At 41.8% G+C, this 12881-nt stretch overlaps 1 protein-coding gene across 1 annotated transcript in view; it reads right to left on the bottom strand.

Annotated features, from left to right (window-relative positions):
* Window positions 1-12881, bottom strand: part of THSD7B (thrombospondin type 1 domain containing 7B) — an 898700-nt gene that overhangs the window by 44089 nt on the left and 841730 nt on the right. The window contains exons 23-24 of the mRNA XM_029607893.1: window positions 1340-1513; window positions 410-505 (exon numbers count right to left, since the gene is read on the bottom strand). Of these exons, the coding sequence (XP_029463753.1) occupies window positions 410-505; window positions 1340-1513 (270 nt within the window). The remainder of the gene's footprint in view (window positions 1-409; window positions 506-1339; window positions 1514-12881) is intronic.

The raw sequence follows: 12881 nt of genomic DNA, 5'->3' as shown, positions 1-12881 counted from the left end.
CTTGTGTTGCTTGCACTTTCAGAACCTGCTCTACCCAGGGCTCTGGTTGCCACAGGCCTGCATTCATAGCTACATACGATTTGTTCTCTCATTTTTAATCCCGCTCCTTTAGCCCAGGCTTTGCAGTGACTGTTTTCTGTTAGAGCTAATAAGTAGACATCAGAACCACTATATAATTACTGAGAAGGCTGCCCTCCTGGAGGCTGCAATTCAAATCCCCTGTTTCTTCTGGCTCCAAAAAATGAACCCAAATTTCCAAGCACTACCAATTGGGCTATTGGCCAATCTTTCTTTCTATCTTTTATCTAACAGTGTTTTCACAATATTTTTCTTCTTTATACTAAAAGACACCCAATGATAAAATAAAGATAAATATTTTCATTTCATATAGTTAACTGTGCAGCTATACCTGTTACATTTACACCATCTGACCGCTGACACCAAACACTGCGTTCATTATCTCTCCACAGACTCGTTTTCCATTCATAGGTATAACATTTTCCACCTACAAGTAAATATAAAAATAGTATATCATTTTGTGTTCTACTGGCTATACATCAGTACATTATAAGTAGAGAGATGTACTAATCTAGGAATAGTATAAAATATTAGGGGTGTGCATTCGTTTTTGACATATTGGCAATCCGCAATATATATGTACCTATTTGTTGTATTCGTGGGGGTTCGCCATATGTTTTGTGACCCCATGAATACAACATATCTAACGAATAAACCCCCCACCATCCTGACCTCCCCAAGACTTGCCAAAAGTCCCTGGTGGTCCAGCGGGATTCTGGAGCGATCTCCTGCACTTGGGCCGTCGGCTGCCAGTATTCAAAATGGCACCGATAGCCTTTGCCCTTACTATGTCACAGGGGCTACGGTGCCATTGGTTGGCCCCTGTCTCATGGTAGGAGCACAAGATGGTGCCGGCCGTCCATTGCTCCTACCATGTGACAGGGGCCGACCAATGGCACCAGTAGCCCCTGTGAAATAGTGAGGGCAAAGGCTATCGGTTCCATTTTGAATACCGGCAGCCAACAGCCCAAGTGCAGGAGATTGTGCCAGGACCCCCGCTGGACCACCAGGGACTTCTGGTAAGTCTTGGGGGGTCAGGAGGGTGGGGGGTTGTAGTTAATTAAATTTAAAGGGTTGGGATGGGGGGTTTTTTGGGGAAACGAATACATACGTAACTAATGAACGGATCTGGGTCCCCCGAGAATGGATGCAGCGGATTTGGCTCCCTACGAATACGAATACTGAATGGGACAAATCCGTCCCTGCTGCACATCCCTATAAAATATAGGAACAAATAAAACAAACTACTGTAGACTCAAACCTATACATGGACGTGTCTCCAAGACCTGTTCAGGACAGCTTTCTTGGTTTTCTAGAGACTGAATTATAAAGGTTTTGGATCGAGACTGGCGGCCAATAGATTCAAAACTTCTTCCATCAATGCAAGTCAATTCACAGGAGCTCCAGACTGACCACTCTGTCAGGTGACAATCACCTAAAGATCAATTTAAAAAGATGCATTTAATTACAAAGATATAGTACAGCACTCTAATTTGAACATGCATCAGTGAGGACCATGAGCATAATCTTTATCATTTGGTTATGCCTTAATTTCTTAAAGGTTCCATTGCATTTACCATTGTTTCTCAACCCTATTCTGGAGGCTCACCTAATCAGCTGGGTTTTTCTGGATTGCCACCATGAATATGTATGAGATCGGATTGCATACCTGGGTCTCCAATGTATGCAAATCTATCTTATGCATATTCATTTTGGATATCTTGAAAACCAGACTGGATAGGTGTGCCTTCAGGAGAGAGTTGGGAAACACTGGCATATACAACATGACCTCAAGGTATGAGAAAGTGCATGATATTATCACAAACGCACATGGGTTTCAGTGATTCAATTATTGTAATCTTTTTTTATCTGAAAATACACCTATGTAGAAAAAGGATGTGAACAGTATCTGAACTATGTGGAAGTAATGTAATAATAGTCTGCCTTGATGCAAAATCTGTAATTACTTTTTATCTACAGACTTTGCACAAGTTTTCAGAAAAACAAATTATCCCAGGAAAATTACCCATGCACATATATACATTTGTTAATATTTGTGGGTACGTCTGAAGAAAAAAACTTCAAAATTATGCATGCAAGTCCAAACCTCCTCCTCAACTTCACACCCAAGAATGCTACTTTCATTGTGGATAAAGTCTCATGACTACACGCGCAAGTTTACTTGCGTACAGGGAGGGCTGTGCTAGATGCCTTGAACACATCCTCTAGCAATAAATTCCACAACTTGATTGTGCACTGAGTGAAAACAAAAATAATTTCTCCAATTTGTTTTGAATCTGCTAACTGGAAGTTTCATAAAGTATCCTTGTACTATTTGAAAAAGTAAAGAGCTTTTCCTTATTTATTTGTTCCACAACACTCATGATTGTATAAACTGCTAACACACTGGTTCTCAACAGATGTGTCGGGACACACTAGTGTGTCACAAGGTCCCGGAAGGTGTGTCACAGAGCCAGCAGAAGGCTGATCTTTCCTCATCAGTCTGGGCAGGGATTGGCTGACTCCTCCTTTATTGGGTATGACAGGAAGCTGCTTTTGCTTCCTTCTCCTCTTCCTGGCCAGTGAAAAGTTGTTCCCTCCTCCTTCACCCAGATTAGAGTGAGATGCCACCACTCCTGTTCAATTGGGCCCGGCAGGACATCAACTTTATCTTTCCTGCCTGGTCTGGCAGTGAAGCTGCTAAAGCTCTCTTCACCCCATGGAGCCTGGATGTGAAAGCAGGAGCATAAGGGAGAGAGGTGCCTGCTCTGAAGATTTGCTGCTGCTGCAGTCTCCTCTTCTTCCTCTCCTCAATGCTTCTTGCCCTCATCCGCTGCTGGTAAAGAGGGAGGGGGATTCTGGATTTGACTGAAGGCTTTTCTGCTGGCTGGGAGTCAGGAGAAGGGGGAAATGTGCAGGGCAGGAAGGTGTGGGAAGATTGGGAGTAAGGGTGAGGGAAAGGAGGTTCGGCTTGCTGGGTAGGGAGAGGTGGAGGCAGGAGGGGATGGGGCTGCTGGGCAAGGAGGAGAGATGGGAGGTGTGGGGGCTGCTAGGTTGGGGGATGCTGAGCAGGAAGTGGTGGGAAAGAGGTGGTCAGATGTATGCTGGGTAGGGAAGGATGGGAGTGTTGTGTAGGGGAGAGAGGGAGCACAGAGAAGATAATGCAGGGGTGGGGAGTGTTGGGAATGTTGGACAGGGATATGAGGATGTGAAGGGACGATTGAGTAACTGGGGAAGTGAGGGCTGATGGCTGCACGGACGCGAGTGAAAGGGTACAAGGGCCATATTATGTCCGTTTTGGGAAATATATTTCTGTTTCTAGTTCTCCAGTTTTGCACTGCATGCAGAGTGGCTTTTTGGGGTTTCCTTCCAGTTTTTGTTTCCACATTTGTAATTTGTGGTCTTTTATTCTATATTTAGTAAAGTCAGGTCTGTCTGTGTTCTTTATTGTGTTTGTGAGTGAGATGATGTACTTTACTAGCATGTAGGAATTTGTATCAGCCTTATTTGTTGTATATTCTCAATATTATATTACACTGGTGGTGAACTGCTCTCTTTTCATGGGTAGGGCTATTGCTGTTTCATTTCTTGGAGTTAGTGCTGCTGCAGTATGGCAGGTTTGATAGGCATCTACCAAGTGGGGTTTTGGGTTTTTTTCCAGGTTTTATATTGTTTTATAATGCACCTGGTAGTAGAGGAAGCTTGTGATGTTTTTATTGAGATGACACCATGATCAGAATATCTTTTTTTGTATGGTGAGTTGTACAGGGAAATGTTTTAGTTCTGCTCTGCACCCATTTTTAGGAAGTGGGGAATTCCTGTGGAAGCAGAGCATATGTTTATATTTACTCCCATGATGATCATATGTGAGCAGTGTGTCACACATGTGAGCATCATCTGTCAGGTGTGTCCTGATAGAAGAAAAGTGGAGAACCACTGCTCTAACACATTCTTTTTCAGTCTGTTCTCCAAGCTGAAGAGTCCTACCATGTTTAGCCTTTCTTCAGAAGGAGCTATTCCATTCCCATTGTATCTTTTTTATTTCCTCTATATCTTTATTGAGATGGAGTGACCAAATGTACACACAATACTCAAGTTGTGGTAACACCATGGATCTATACAGAAGCATTATGATAATCTCAATTTTGTTGTCTATTCCCCTCCAAATAATTCATAGCTAAATTCCGCTTTCCACTTACATACTCCCCATTGAAATCTGAGATCTACGAATATTGACCTATTGATAGTTCCTTCAGTTTGACTTAAGAGAGGTGAGAGAAAGAGCTATAGCAATTGCTGGACCAAAATTCTGGAATTCTCTCCCCACTGAATTAAGGCTGCAAAGAGATTTTTCAGTTTTTAAGAAAAATTTGAAGACCTGGCTTTTTAAACAAGCATACGGGAGTAATGCTTTAAGGCATTATGTTACTTGTGTCAGAGGAATAATTATGATGAATCTGGAATGAGGAATTATTCAGGCTTAATTTCCTTTGTTATTTTATTTTCTTGTTTTATGTGACTTTTATTTGCTTTAATTATTTAATCCATGTATTATTATATTGTAACCACTTTTTTATCTTTGTTATTATTACTATGTATTTTATGACAATCTGTTTGTTCTTACTTACTTTTATCTGTTTTTATTCTGTAAACCATTGTGAATGGTCACAGAACATCAGTATTTAAATACAATAAATAAATAGACAGCTAAATAAGTAAGTAAATAAATAGCATTCTATTTAATTTTTTGGCATCTGTTGCTCACTGGTTGAAGATTTCAATGTATTGTCCATAATGTCTCCAAGATCCTTTTCCAGGGTGATGACTCTAATAGGAGCCCACATTGTGTACCTATAATTTGGATTGCTTATCTTAGGCATGAAAGGGTTAAGGAAGTCTTGACAGGAGTAATAAATGTAAGCAATACAGAGGAACCATGGACACAATAAAAGAGCACAGAAATGGCAACCAATCCTTGTGTTAGGCATGTTAGCAAAGGGAAGAGAATGAAGAGATTTATCAATGAATTGAGAAAAAAAATAAAAGAAAAGCACATATCATTCAGGAAATACAAACAGACACAAGGAGGATAGATAAAATTACCAGAAGAAACAAAGGAAGGCAAGAAGAGCAATTAGACAGGCAAAGACTCTAACAGAAGAGTGCATTGCTGTATCAGTAAAGGAAGAGAGAAAGCTTTCTTTAGATATATGTGAAAAAAATAAGACCAAAATGGGAAAAGTAAGAATTAAAGGAAAGACTGTGTTTAGTGAGGAGGAGAATCTTAATAAATTAGATATCTTAAACAAATACTTTTATTCAGCATTCACAGACACTAGAAAGAAAGCGTGAGAGACCACAGGTTGTGTTGAAGCTGTATTTAATGGCACAACATGGTACTGGAACTTGAAGTGCTGTGACCCTATCACAAACCTGAACTACTTTCTGTAACTGGGATTCATCTACATATGAGTGCACTCCTTCAGATCATGAGAATAATGCCAAAGCCCTCAATTTAGAAGGGCAGAATAGGGTCCTGCCAGAATAGGGATGGCAGCAAGCCTTGGATGCGTGTGTGGACAGGGTGGTGAAGGTATATTTTAGGGTGTTGAACACTAAACAAAAAGAAGCAAAAATACTAAAGAAAATGAAACCCCCTTTAAACCAAACAAAACAAAATTTACCAGCATGGACACTCAGCAACAGAACCATAAGACCCATCTGTGTAGTTCACTGCAGATGCTCCTCAATCTCAGCAGAGAAAGGAACTGATCCAGTAGATACTGTGTATGTGCATGCATCATTTTGCCAGTGTATCACAGAGCAATCAAATTCAATTTTTTAAATTTATTTATCTATTCTCCTCTCCCTATCTACTCCACACATCTTCCTCTTGGCAAGCACACCACCTGAAATGACTTCTATGTCTGCTTCTCATCATCCATAAAAGTCTGACTCAAGTTGAACGACAATCTTCCTCCAAAGCAAAACTAATCAATGACATTTAAGAGTCAGATGACAGAACCAAACAGAAAATGAATGCCAGCATTACCCCCGGGGTCTGAATGCATTATCTCCCTGATGCTTCCATCTAGTCAGTCAATGAAAGGTCAGTGGTAAGCCTCAAAGGACTCAACATTTCTGCTAATTAAAATAAGTTGCAGTAATATATGCATTCCATATATTTAATGTGAAAAAGAAATTCCAACTGCAACAATAGACCAACATATTTTCTTGTGAATTCAGGCCATATTTGAACGTAAATCAAAGGCAATACAAAATAAAGAGACTACTTCTTTTGAAAGTGGATTGCTTTACAGTTCATTTATAAAACACTTCCAAGCTTATAATGTTCATGAGGCTTAAAGCTAGTTTTGAGACATATAGGGGTTTATGCAACAATGCTTAGTTTGCATGCTAAGGCACTATACAATAACACCACTATGGATGTGGAAAGGATGCAAATCACACCAAATCTACCTTATAAATGGCCTGTGACCGACGGCCCGCAAATGCGCAGTAGAGACCAGCCCTACCGCGCATGTGCGGGCGAGCACGTCGCTCTGAGGCAGCTTCAGAAAGAAAAAAAAATGGCGGCGTCCAGTGGCAGCAGCGGGCGGCGGCGGCGGTACCGGCAGCGGGCGGTGACGGCGGTAGCGAGCGACGGCGGTAGCGGCGACGGCGGTAGCGAGGGAGGGAGAAGAGAGAGGGAGGGACGGACTGAGTGGGAGGGAGGGACGGAGAGAGAGAGTGGGAGGGAGTGACTGAGTGAGAGGGAGGGATTGAGTGAGGGGGAGGGACTGAGTGAGGGGGAGGGAGTGGGACTGAGTGAGAGGGAGAGGGGGGGACTGAGGGAGGGAGTGGGACTGGGAGAGAGAGGGAGGGAGTGGGACTGAGGGAGAGTGAGTGGGACTGAGTGAGTGAGAGGGGGAGGGGGAGGGAGTGACTGAGTGGGAGGGAGGGATTGAGTGAGGGGGAGGGACTGAGGGAGGGAGTCGGGACTGAGGGAGGGAGTGGGGAGGGAGGGAGAGGACGGAGGGAGTGGGGACTGGAGTGAGAGTGAGTGGGAATCGAGTGAGAGGGGAGGGAGAGAGGGGGGAGGGAGTGAGTGAGACTGAGTGGGAGGGGAGGGACTGAGTGATAGGAGAGGGAGGGTGGGGAGGAGTGGGTGAGGGAGGGGGTGGTGAAGAGTGAGGGGAGAGAGAAAGAGGGGGAGGTGAGAGACAGAGGGATGTAGCCCGTTTTAACGGGCTTAACGGCTTGTCTAAATAGATTAAAGGCAAGGAGTGTGTTGCAAACTGTTCAGTGGTCTAGTAATTCATATGAAAAAGTCAATAATTAGATACGTGCCAGTTGCTGCTCTTGGGTTTACTTAGAGAAGTCTCCTTCTTAAGAATCTCCGAGAGTGGAGGCATTAATTTGGGAAAGCCCAGGATAAAATATTGGTCAAAGTTCATGAATCCTAGGAAGTATTCAGGTACAAAACATCTGCCTCCATACATTGTATTAGCATGCATGTTAATTCCCCAAAATATAGGAAGCCATTTTTTTTCTTTAAAGTATTTTTATTAACATTTTCCAAATATCCAATCACACATTCCAAAAAGGAAACAGTAACCAGAATACTTAAACACTGAGTTTTCCATCAATTATTAACAGATCCAAACATGACGAATAAACCTTTAAATACCAACCTTTCTAGGAAGCCATTTATAAACTGTCTGTATTGCACCTGAGAAGGTAGATATCTTTACCCATGGTCTTTCCAATAATGTTCAAAATGAAAGAAACACATGCTTTCATTTTGAAAACTGCCATGGGTATATAGTTTCCGCATTTTCTGCAGAAACCTTTTACATAAAAAATAACGCATATATTTAAAAATGTGATCTACATGCCTTATTTTTCTCTCTCCACATAAACCCAGGAATGCTCTCCCTGCACCTCAGCCGTTTATCCACCTGAATGTTAAATAATGTATAGAAGCTGCACAAAATAGTTTACACCCGCTAAAAAAAGCATGCACAGTCTCCTTCTCTCAATGGCTCCTCCTCCTTGCTTCAAAACTATATCAAAGAAAACCTGGCACATAGGTTTGCAAGTCAATGTTAAGAGGAGAAGTAGGATCCCAGGAATGGAGGTTAAAGGAAAGGAGAGGTTTCCAGGCGAGAACAAACCAGATGAAAGTGCGTATTTCCAATCTTCTGTCTTCTGGATCAGTAAGGATCTTGAAGAAACATAATAAGAGCATGTGATTGGTGAGTGAATGGTGAATGGAGACAAAAAGGTGATGAACTAGGGAGAAATCTACCCACTTTGACTCTGGGTATCATAGTTGATCTTACATTAAAATTGTCGGCTCAGTGTGCTGCAGCAGTCAAAAAAAGCAAACAGAATGTTAGGAATTATTAGGAACGGATTGGTTAATAACACGGAAAATGTCATAATGCCTCTGTATCGCTCCATGGTGATACTGCACCTTGAATACTGTGTGCAATTCTGGTCGCCGCATCTAAAAAAAAAAAATGTTGTTACACTGGAGAAAGTAGAGAGAAGGCAACCAAAATGAGAAAGGGGATGGTACTGCTCCCCTATGAGGAAAGGCTGAAGGGCTGTTCAGCTTGGAGAAGAGATGACTGAGGGGTGACATGATAGAGAGCTACAAAATCATGAAAGGACTTCAACGGGCAAATGTGCATCAGTTATATACTCTTTTGGATAATTCAAGGATTATTTGGTGCTCCATTAAGTTAGCAAGTAGCACATTTAAAACAAATCAGAGAAAATTCTTTTTCACTCAACGCACAATAAAGCTCTGGAATTTGTTGCCAGAGGATGTGGTTAGTGCAGTTAGTGTAGCTGACTGGATTGAGAACCCAGTATCCACCCTCAGCCTTCAGGCTGGGATGCAGCATCAGGTCTGGGTCCAGGCTATGGCCTAGGTTGAGGTGTCAGGACCCATGCTGGTCCTTGAATACCCGACTGATCAGCTAAGTGGCTAATCAAAAGGCTCAAGCAAGGCCTAGGCCAAGACTCGGCATCATGCTTGGGCCTAGATTATGGCCCCTGCTTTGGGATTCAGGCAATACCCTAGGTATGGCACCAGCTTCAGCCATAGGTGTGCTACTAGGCCAAGGTGCTGCTATCACGCTCAGCTGTAGACCATGGCCTCTGCTTTGGGCCTTGACTAAGGTTTGTTTCATTCAGGGGCCCTTAATTTATTTTGTGGCCCCTGAATGAAGTGAATTGACTTTATTCAATGTGTTTTTTTAAATGTGTTTAAAACAAATGCACATCTCTACTGTCCACACCTTTTCCACCTCCCCAATTGCCCCAATCCACTCCAACACCCCCTGCTCACACCCCACCTCTAACATCCCCTATTCCCACCCCAAACCATCAATTCCCCCAATTGCCCCTAAAACCCCTGCCTATAACCAATTATTTCCCCCTAATATCCCTATTCCCACTGCACCTCACCAATTGCCCCCTAATGCAACTTACTCCCACTCTACTCCCACCAATTGAACCCCAATTATCCCCTAACACGTCTTACTCCTTAACCTAACCCAACTGTCCCTCCAATTGCCTCTAACATCCTTACTCAACCCCCAATCTATCAATTGCTCTCTTCCGCCCCCTAACCCCACTCAGTTTCCCTGTTCCCATAATGTACTTACCTCCCCATTGGTATGAAGCTCTATGATTGTATTCAGTCTGGAGGATCCCCAGGCCAGTCAAGTCTCTGTTGTTCCTTCTGACCCACTGGTTTGGGAATAGAAGGTAATCATCCCTTACCATCAGGGATGCCAGTCATGACATGTTCCTGGTGGTGAAATTAGGTGCTACCCGGCGTGCACAAATGTACACCCGATTTTATAACATGCTCGCTACCACGTGCATGTTATAAAATCCAGGGTCGGCGCGCGCAAGGTGCACAAGTGTGCAGCCCCTTGCCCTAGGGGAGCCCCGATGGCTTTTCCCCGTTCCCTCCGAGGTCTCTCCGAAATTGGAGCGGCCTCGGAGGGAACTTTTCTTCCACTCCCCCCCACCTTCCTCTCCCTTCCCCTATCTAACCCACCCCCCAGCCCTACCTAAATCCCCCCTACCTTTGTTTCTCTGGCAGGTGTAACTTGCACGCGCCGGCCAGCTGCCGGCGCGCCATCCCCCGGCACGGCCTCTGTGCCAGATGCCTCGGTCCCGCCCTCGGACCGCCCCCAGCCTGGTGTCACACCCACAGCCCCCGCCCCCTTCCTTCCCCTTTTTCAAAGCCCCGGGACATACGCGTTAATAAAATACAAACATACTTCTGCATAGCCCCATATATGCACATATAAGGGGATATGTGAAGCTCTTTAAAGGCTAGCCTCATATTTTTTAATTTGCTTTTTAATTTTCATTTAGTTCCTATTTTTATTATCTGGATTATGTTTCTTGAGCTGGACCTTTTTTCTCTATCTCTTTGGTTTTTTGTTTCTGTCTTTGTTTCTTTATGTAGAGACATTTACAACCCTTGTTTTATGAGAGTGTATACCAAGGAATGAACCTGTTTTTTTGTGTATTACAGAAATATTTTTCTTTAATTTTATTTACAGATATATATTTTTGTATGTAATTTATGTATGTACTTCTCTCTGTGTGTAGCTTTTTATATGTATTTCTTTGTTTTTGGTTTTCTCTTTTGCAACTCATACTAGAAATATTAAAATTGTTATGTATTCCTTCCTTGTAGCAAATGCAATATGTTGCTTGTGAAGTGGATTTTAGGATATCCCTGATGCAGGCATAGATGCTGAAATGTCGCCATGTTAGGTTTCAAGTTTTTGGGTTTTTTTTTTTATCATTTTCTGTATGGTTTTTATGTCCACACATGCATATTTTATTGATAAATATGCTTGCTGTACATTTTTTGCAAGAAATACATTTTTAATAATGTCAGTGTTGAAGTCTTTAATATTTTAATAATTTACCCTTTTGGATTTATTTTTAATTTATTTCTTTTTATATATTCTTTGTACTGTCGGGCTCATTATTTCTTGTGCTATTCAAAATTGCCACCAAAGTGACCAGTCAGAAATCACACTATAGTAGTTAGAGTTGGGTTCTTAAATTAACTAAGACATTACAAAATAAATATCAGGCAAACAATGGAAAGGAAGTCAAGAGGCCAAATAAAAAGGCATCAAAATTGCTTCAACAGAGAAAACAGAAGGGAGATTTTTAATAAACAACCTACCTAGGCAAGGCACATAGCAAGGCAACTGCAACACTTTGGCTTTTGATGGCATTTCTCCACACCATTTATTCTCCACTTCTTTTGCTGCATCAGAGAGGGTGGCATCATGCACTATGCACGTAAGGTTACGAACTTGAAGTCCATCTCCACACTGGCCACTCTACGAAAACGTAATAATATTTATGGTAGAGAATGATTTGTTTGTTTTCATCCTACTATTACTAAATGATTGCATATTCAAGTAGTGAAATGTCATCCACGTCCTGTTCTCCAGTCAAACTATCTCATTGACTTCTGTCATTGAAGGGACTTCTGGTGGAGATCTATAATGCAGTGAAATAGACTGCATCTGATATTTATCTACTGAAACAGAGCCACTGTGGGCAATTTATGCGAAAAAAAAAAGAAGAAAATTTATAGCCTCTTGCAGTAGTATCTCTTTGCAAGTTTTCTTTCTTTGTAATGGAAAACAAGTCCATTAATTGAAATAGATAATTTTTGTACCATTTCCCTTTAAATATGAGTATCTGTGTAACATCCCTCTTCTGGAAATCAAAGGCACTGGATTAGTCCTGTATATGTATTTAAGACCAAAAAAGGATATTTGCTCAAATGATTCACTTAGCATCAGTTTTTTTGCACAGAATTATTGCTCAGTGAAAACAAATTTGAAAGCACAGGATGTGTTCTCCCTCCTTAGGGCTCAAACAATGACAGAATGTTATCCTGTGCAAGGACAATACAACTTAATGAGGTCCATTTTCCGTGACTGTGCGGCTTGGCTAGTAGGCTGCACCAATGAATATACCTGGCTATCCTAAATTAGCCAGTTATGTCAAACTGGCTAACTTTAGGAGAGTCCTACAGGCCAACTAGAGTTAGCCACATATCAGAGTTAGCCACATAACTATTACGTTATCCATCTAAATGGCTTATGAATATCGACCTGAAGATTATTTGTATGCTGCACAAATTAAAAAAAAAAAAAAAGCATTACATTTTACTAAGCATGACATCCAGGATCTGACAAAGACATTTGAATGCCTTGGGCAAGCTCCTGGCAGGCTAATAATTTTTGCCCTTTCAAGCCAATATTTAGCACCCCTTAAAGGTTGGCTCCCCAGGCATTTGTCTGTCTGATCTGCCCCTTAATCCAGTCCTGATGAGATCAAAAGTCCTTGTTTCACAAAAATATTTTAATCCAAATCTTTTAATAATTATACCATAACACACAGAAACAGTACAAAATGACTTGCTTTTTACCATACAAGGGTCAGAATAGCGCATGCTTCAAAATTTTAACAGCAATATCCACTTCCAAATCCATGCATAGACAGCTTTAAAAATGCTGGAATAAAAGGTTGTTAGGGAAATTGATAGCAACTGTGATAGCCTTGGCCATTTTAAAATAATTAAACAAATGGATTTCTTTTCCTTATGCAAGTGGATACTAATTAAATCCTGGCAGTGGATTGAGGGATGTCATCTTCTTCTTGTGATTCAGCAGGACATCCTGCATATACTCAAACACCACTTCTGAAGAAATGCTGACCCTTGACTTATGATA

This window comes from Rhinatrema bivittatum, chromosome 6 (assembly GCF_901001135.1).
Source record: "Rhinatrema bivittatum chromosome 6, aRhiBiv1.1, whole genome shotgun sequence".
NCBI lineage: Eukaryota > Metazoa > Chordata > Amphibia > Gymnophiona > Rhinatrematidae > Rhinatrema > Rhinatrema bivittatum.
Note: the sequence above shows the minus strand (reverse complement) of the source record. Positions and strands in the feature narration are given on the sequence as shown.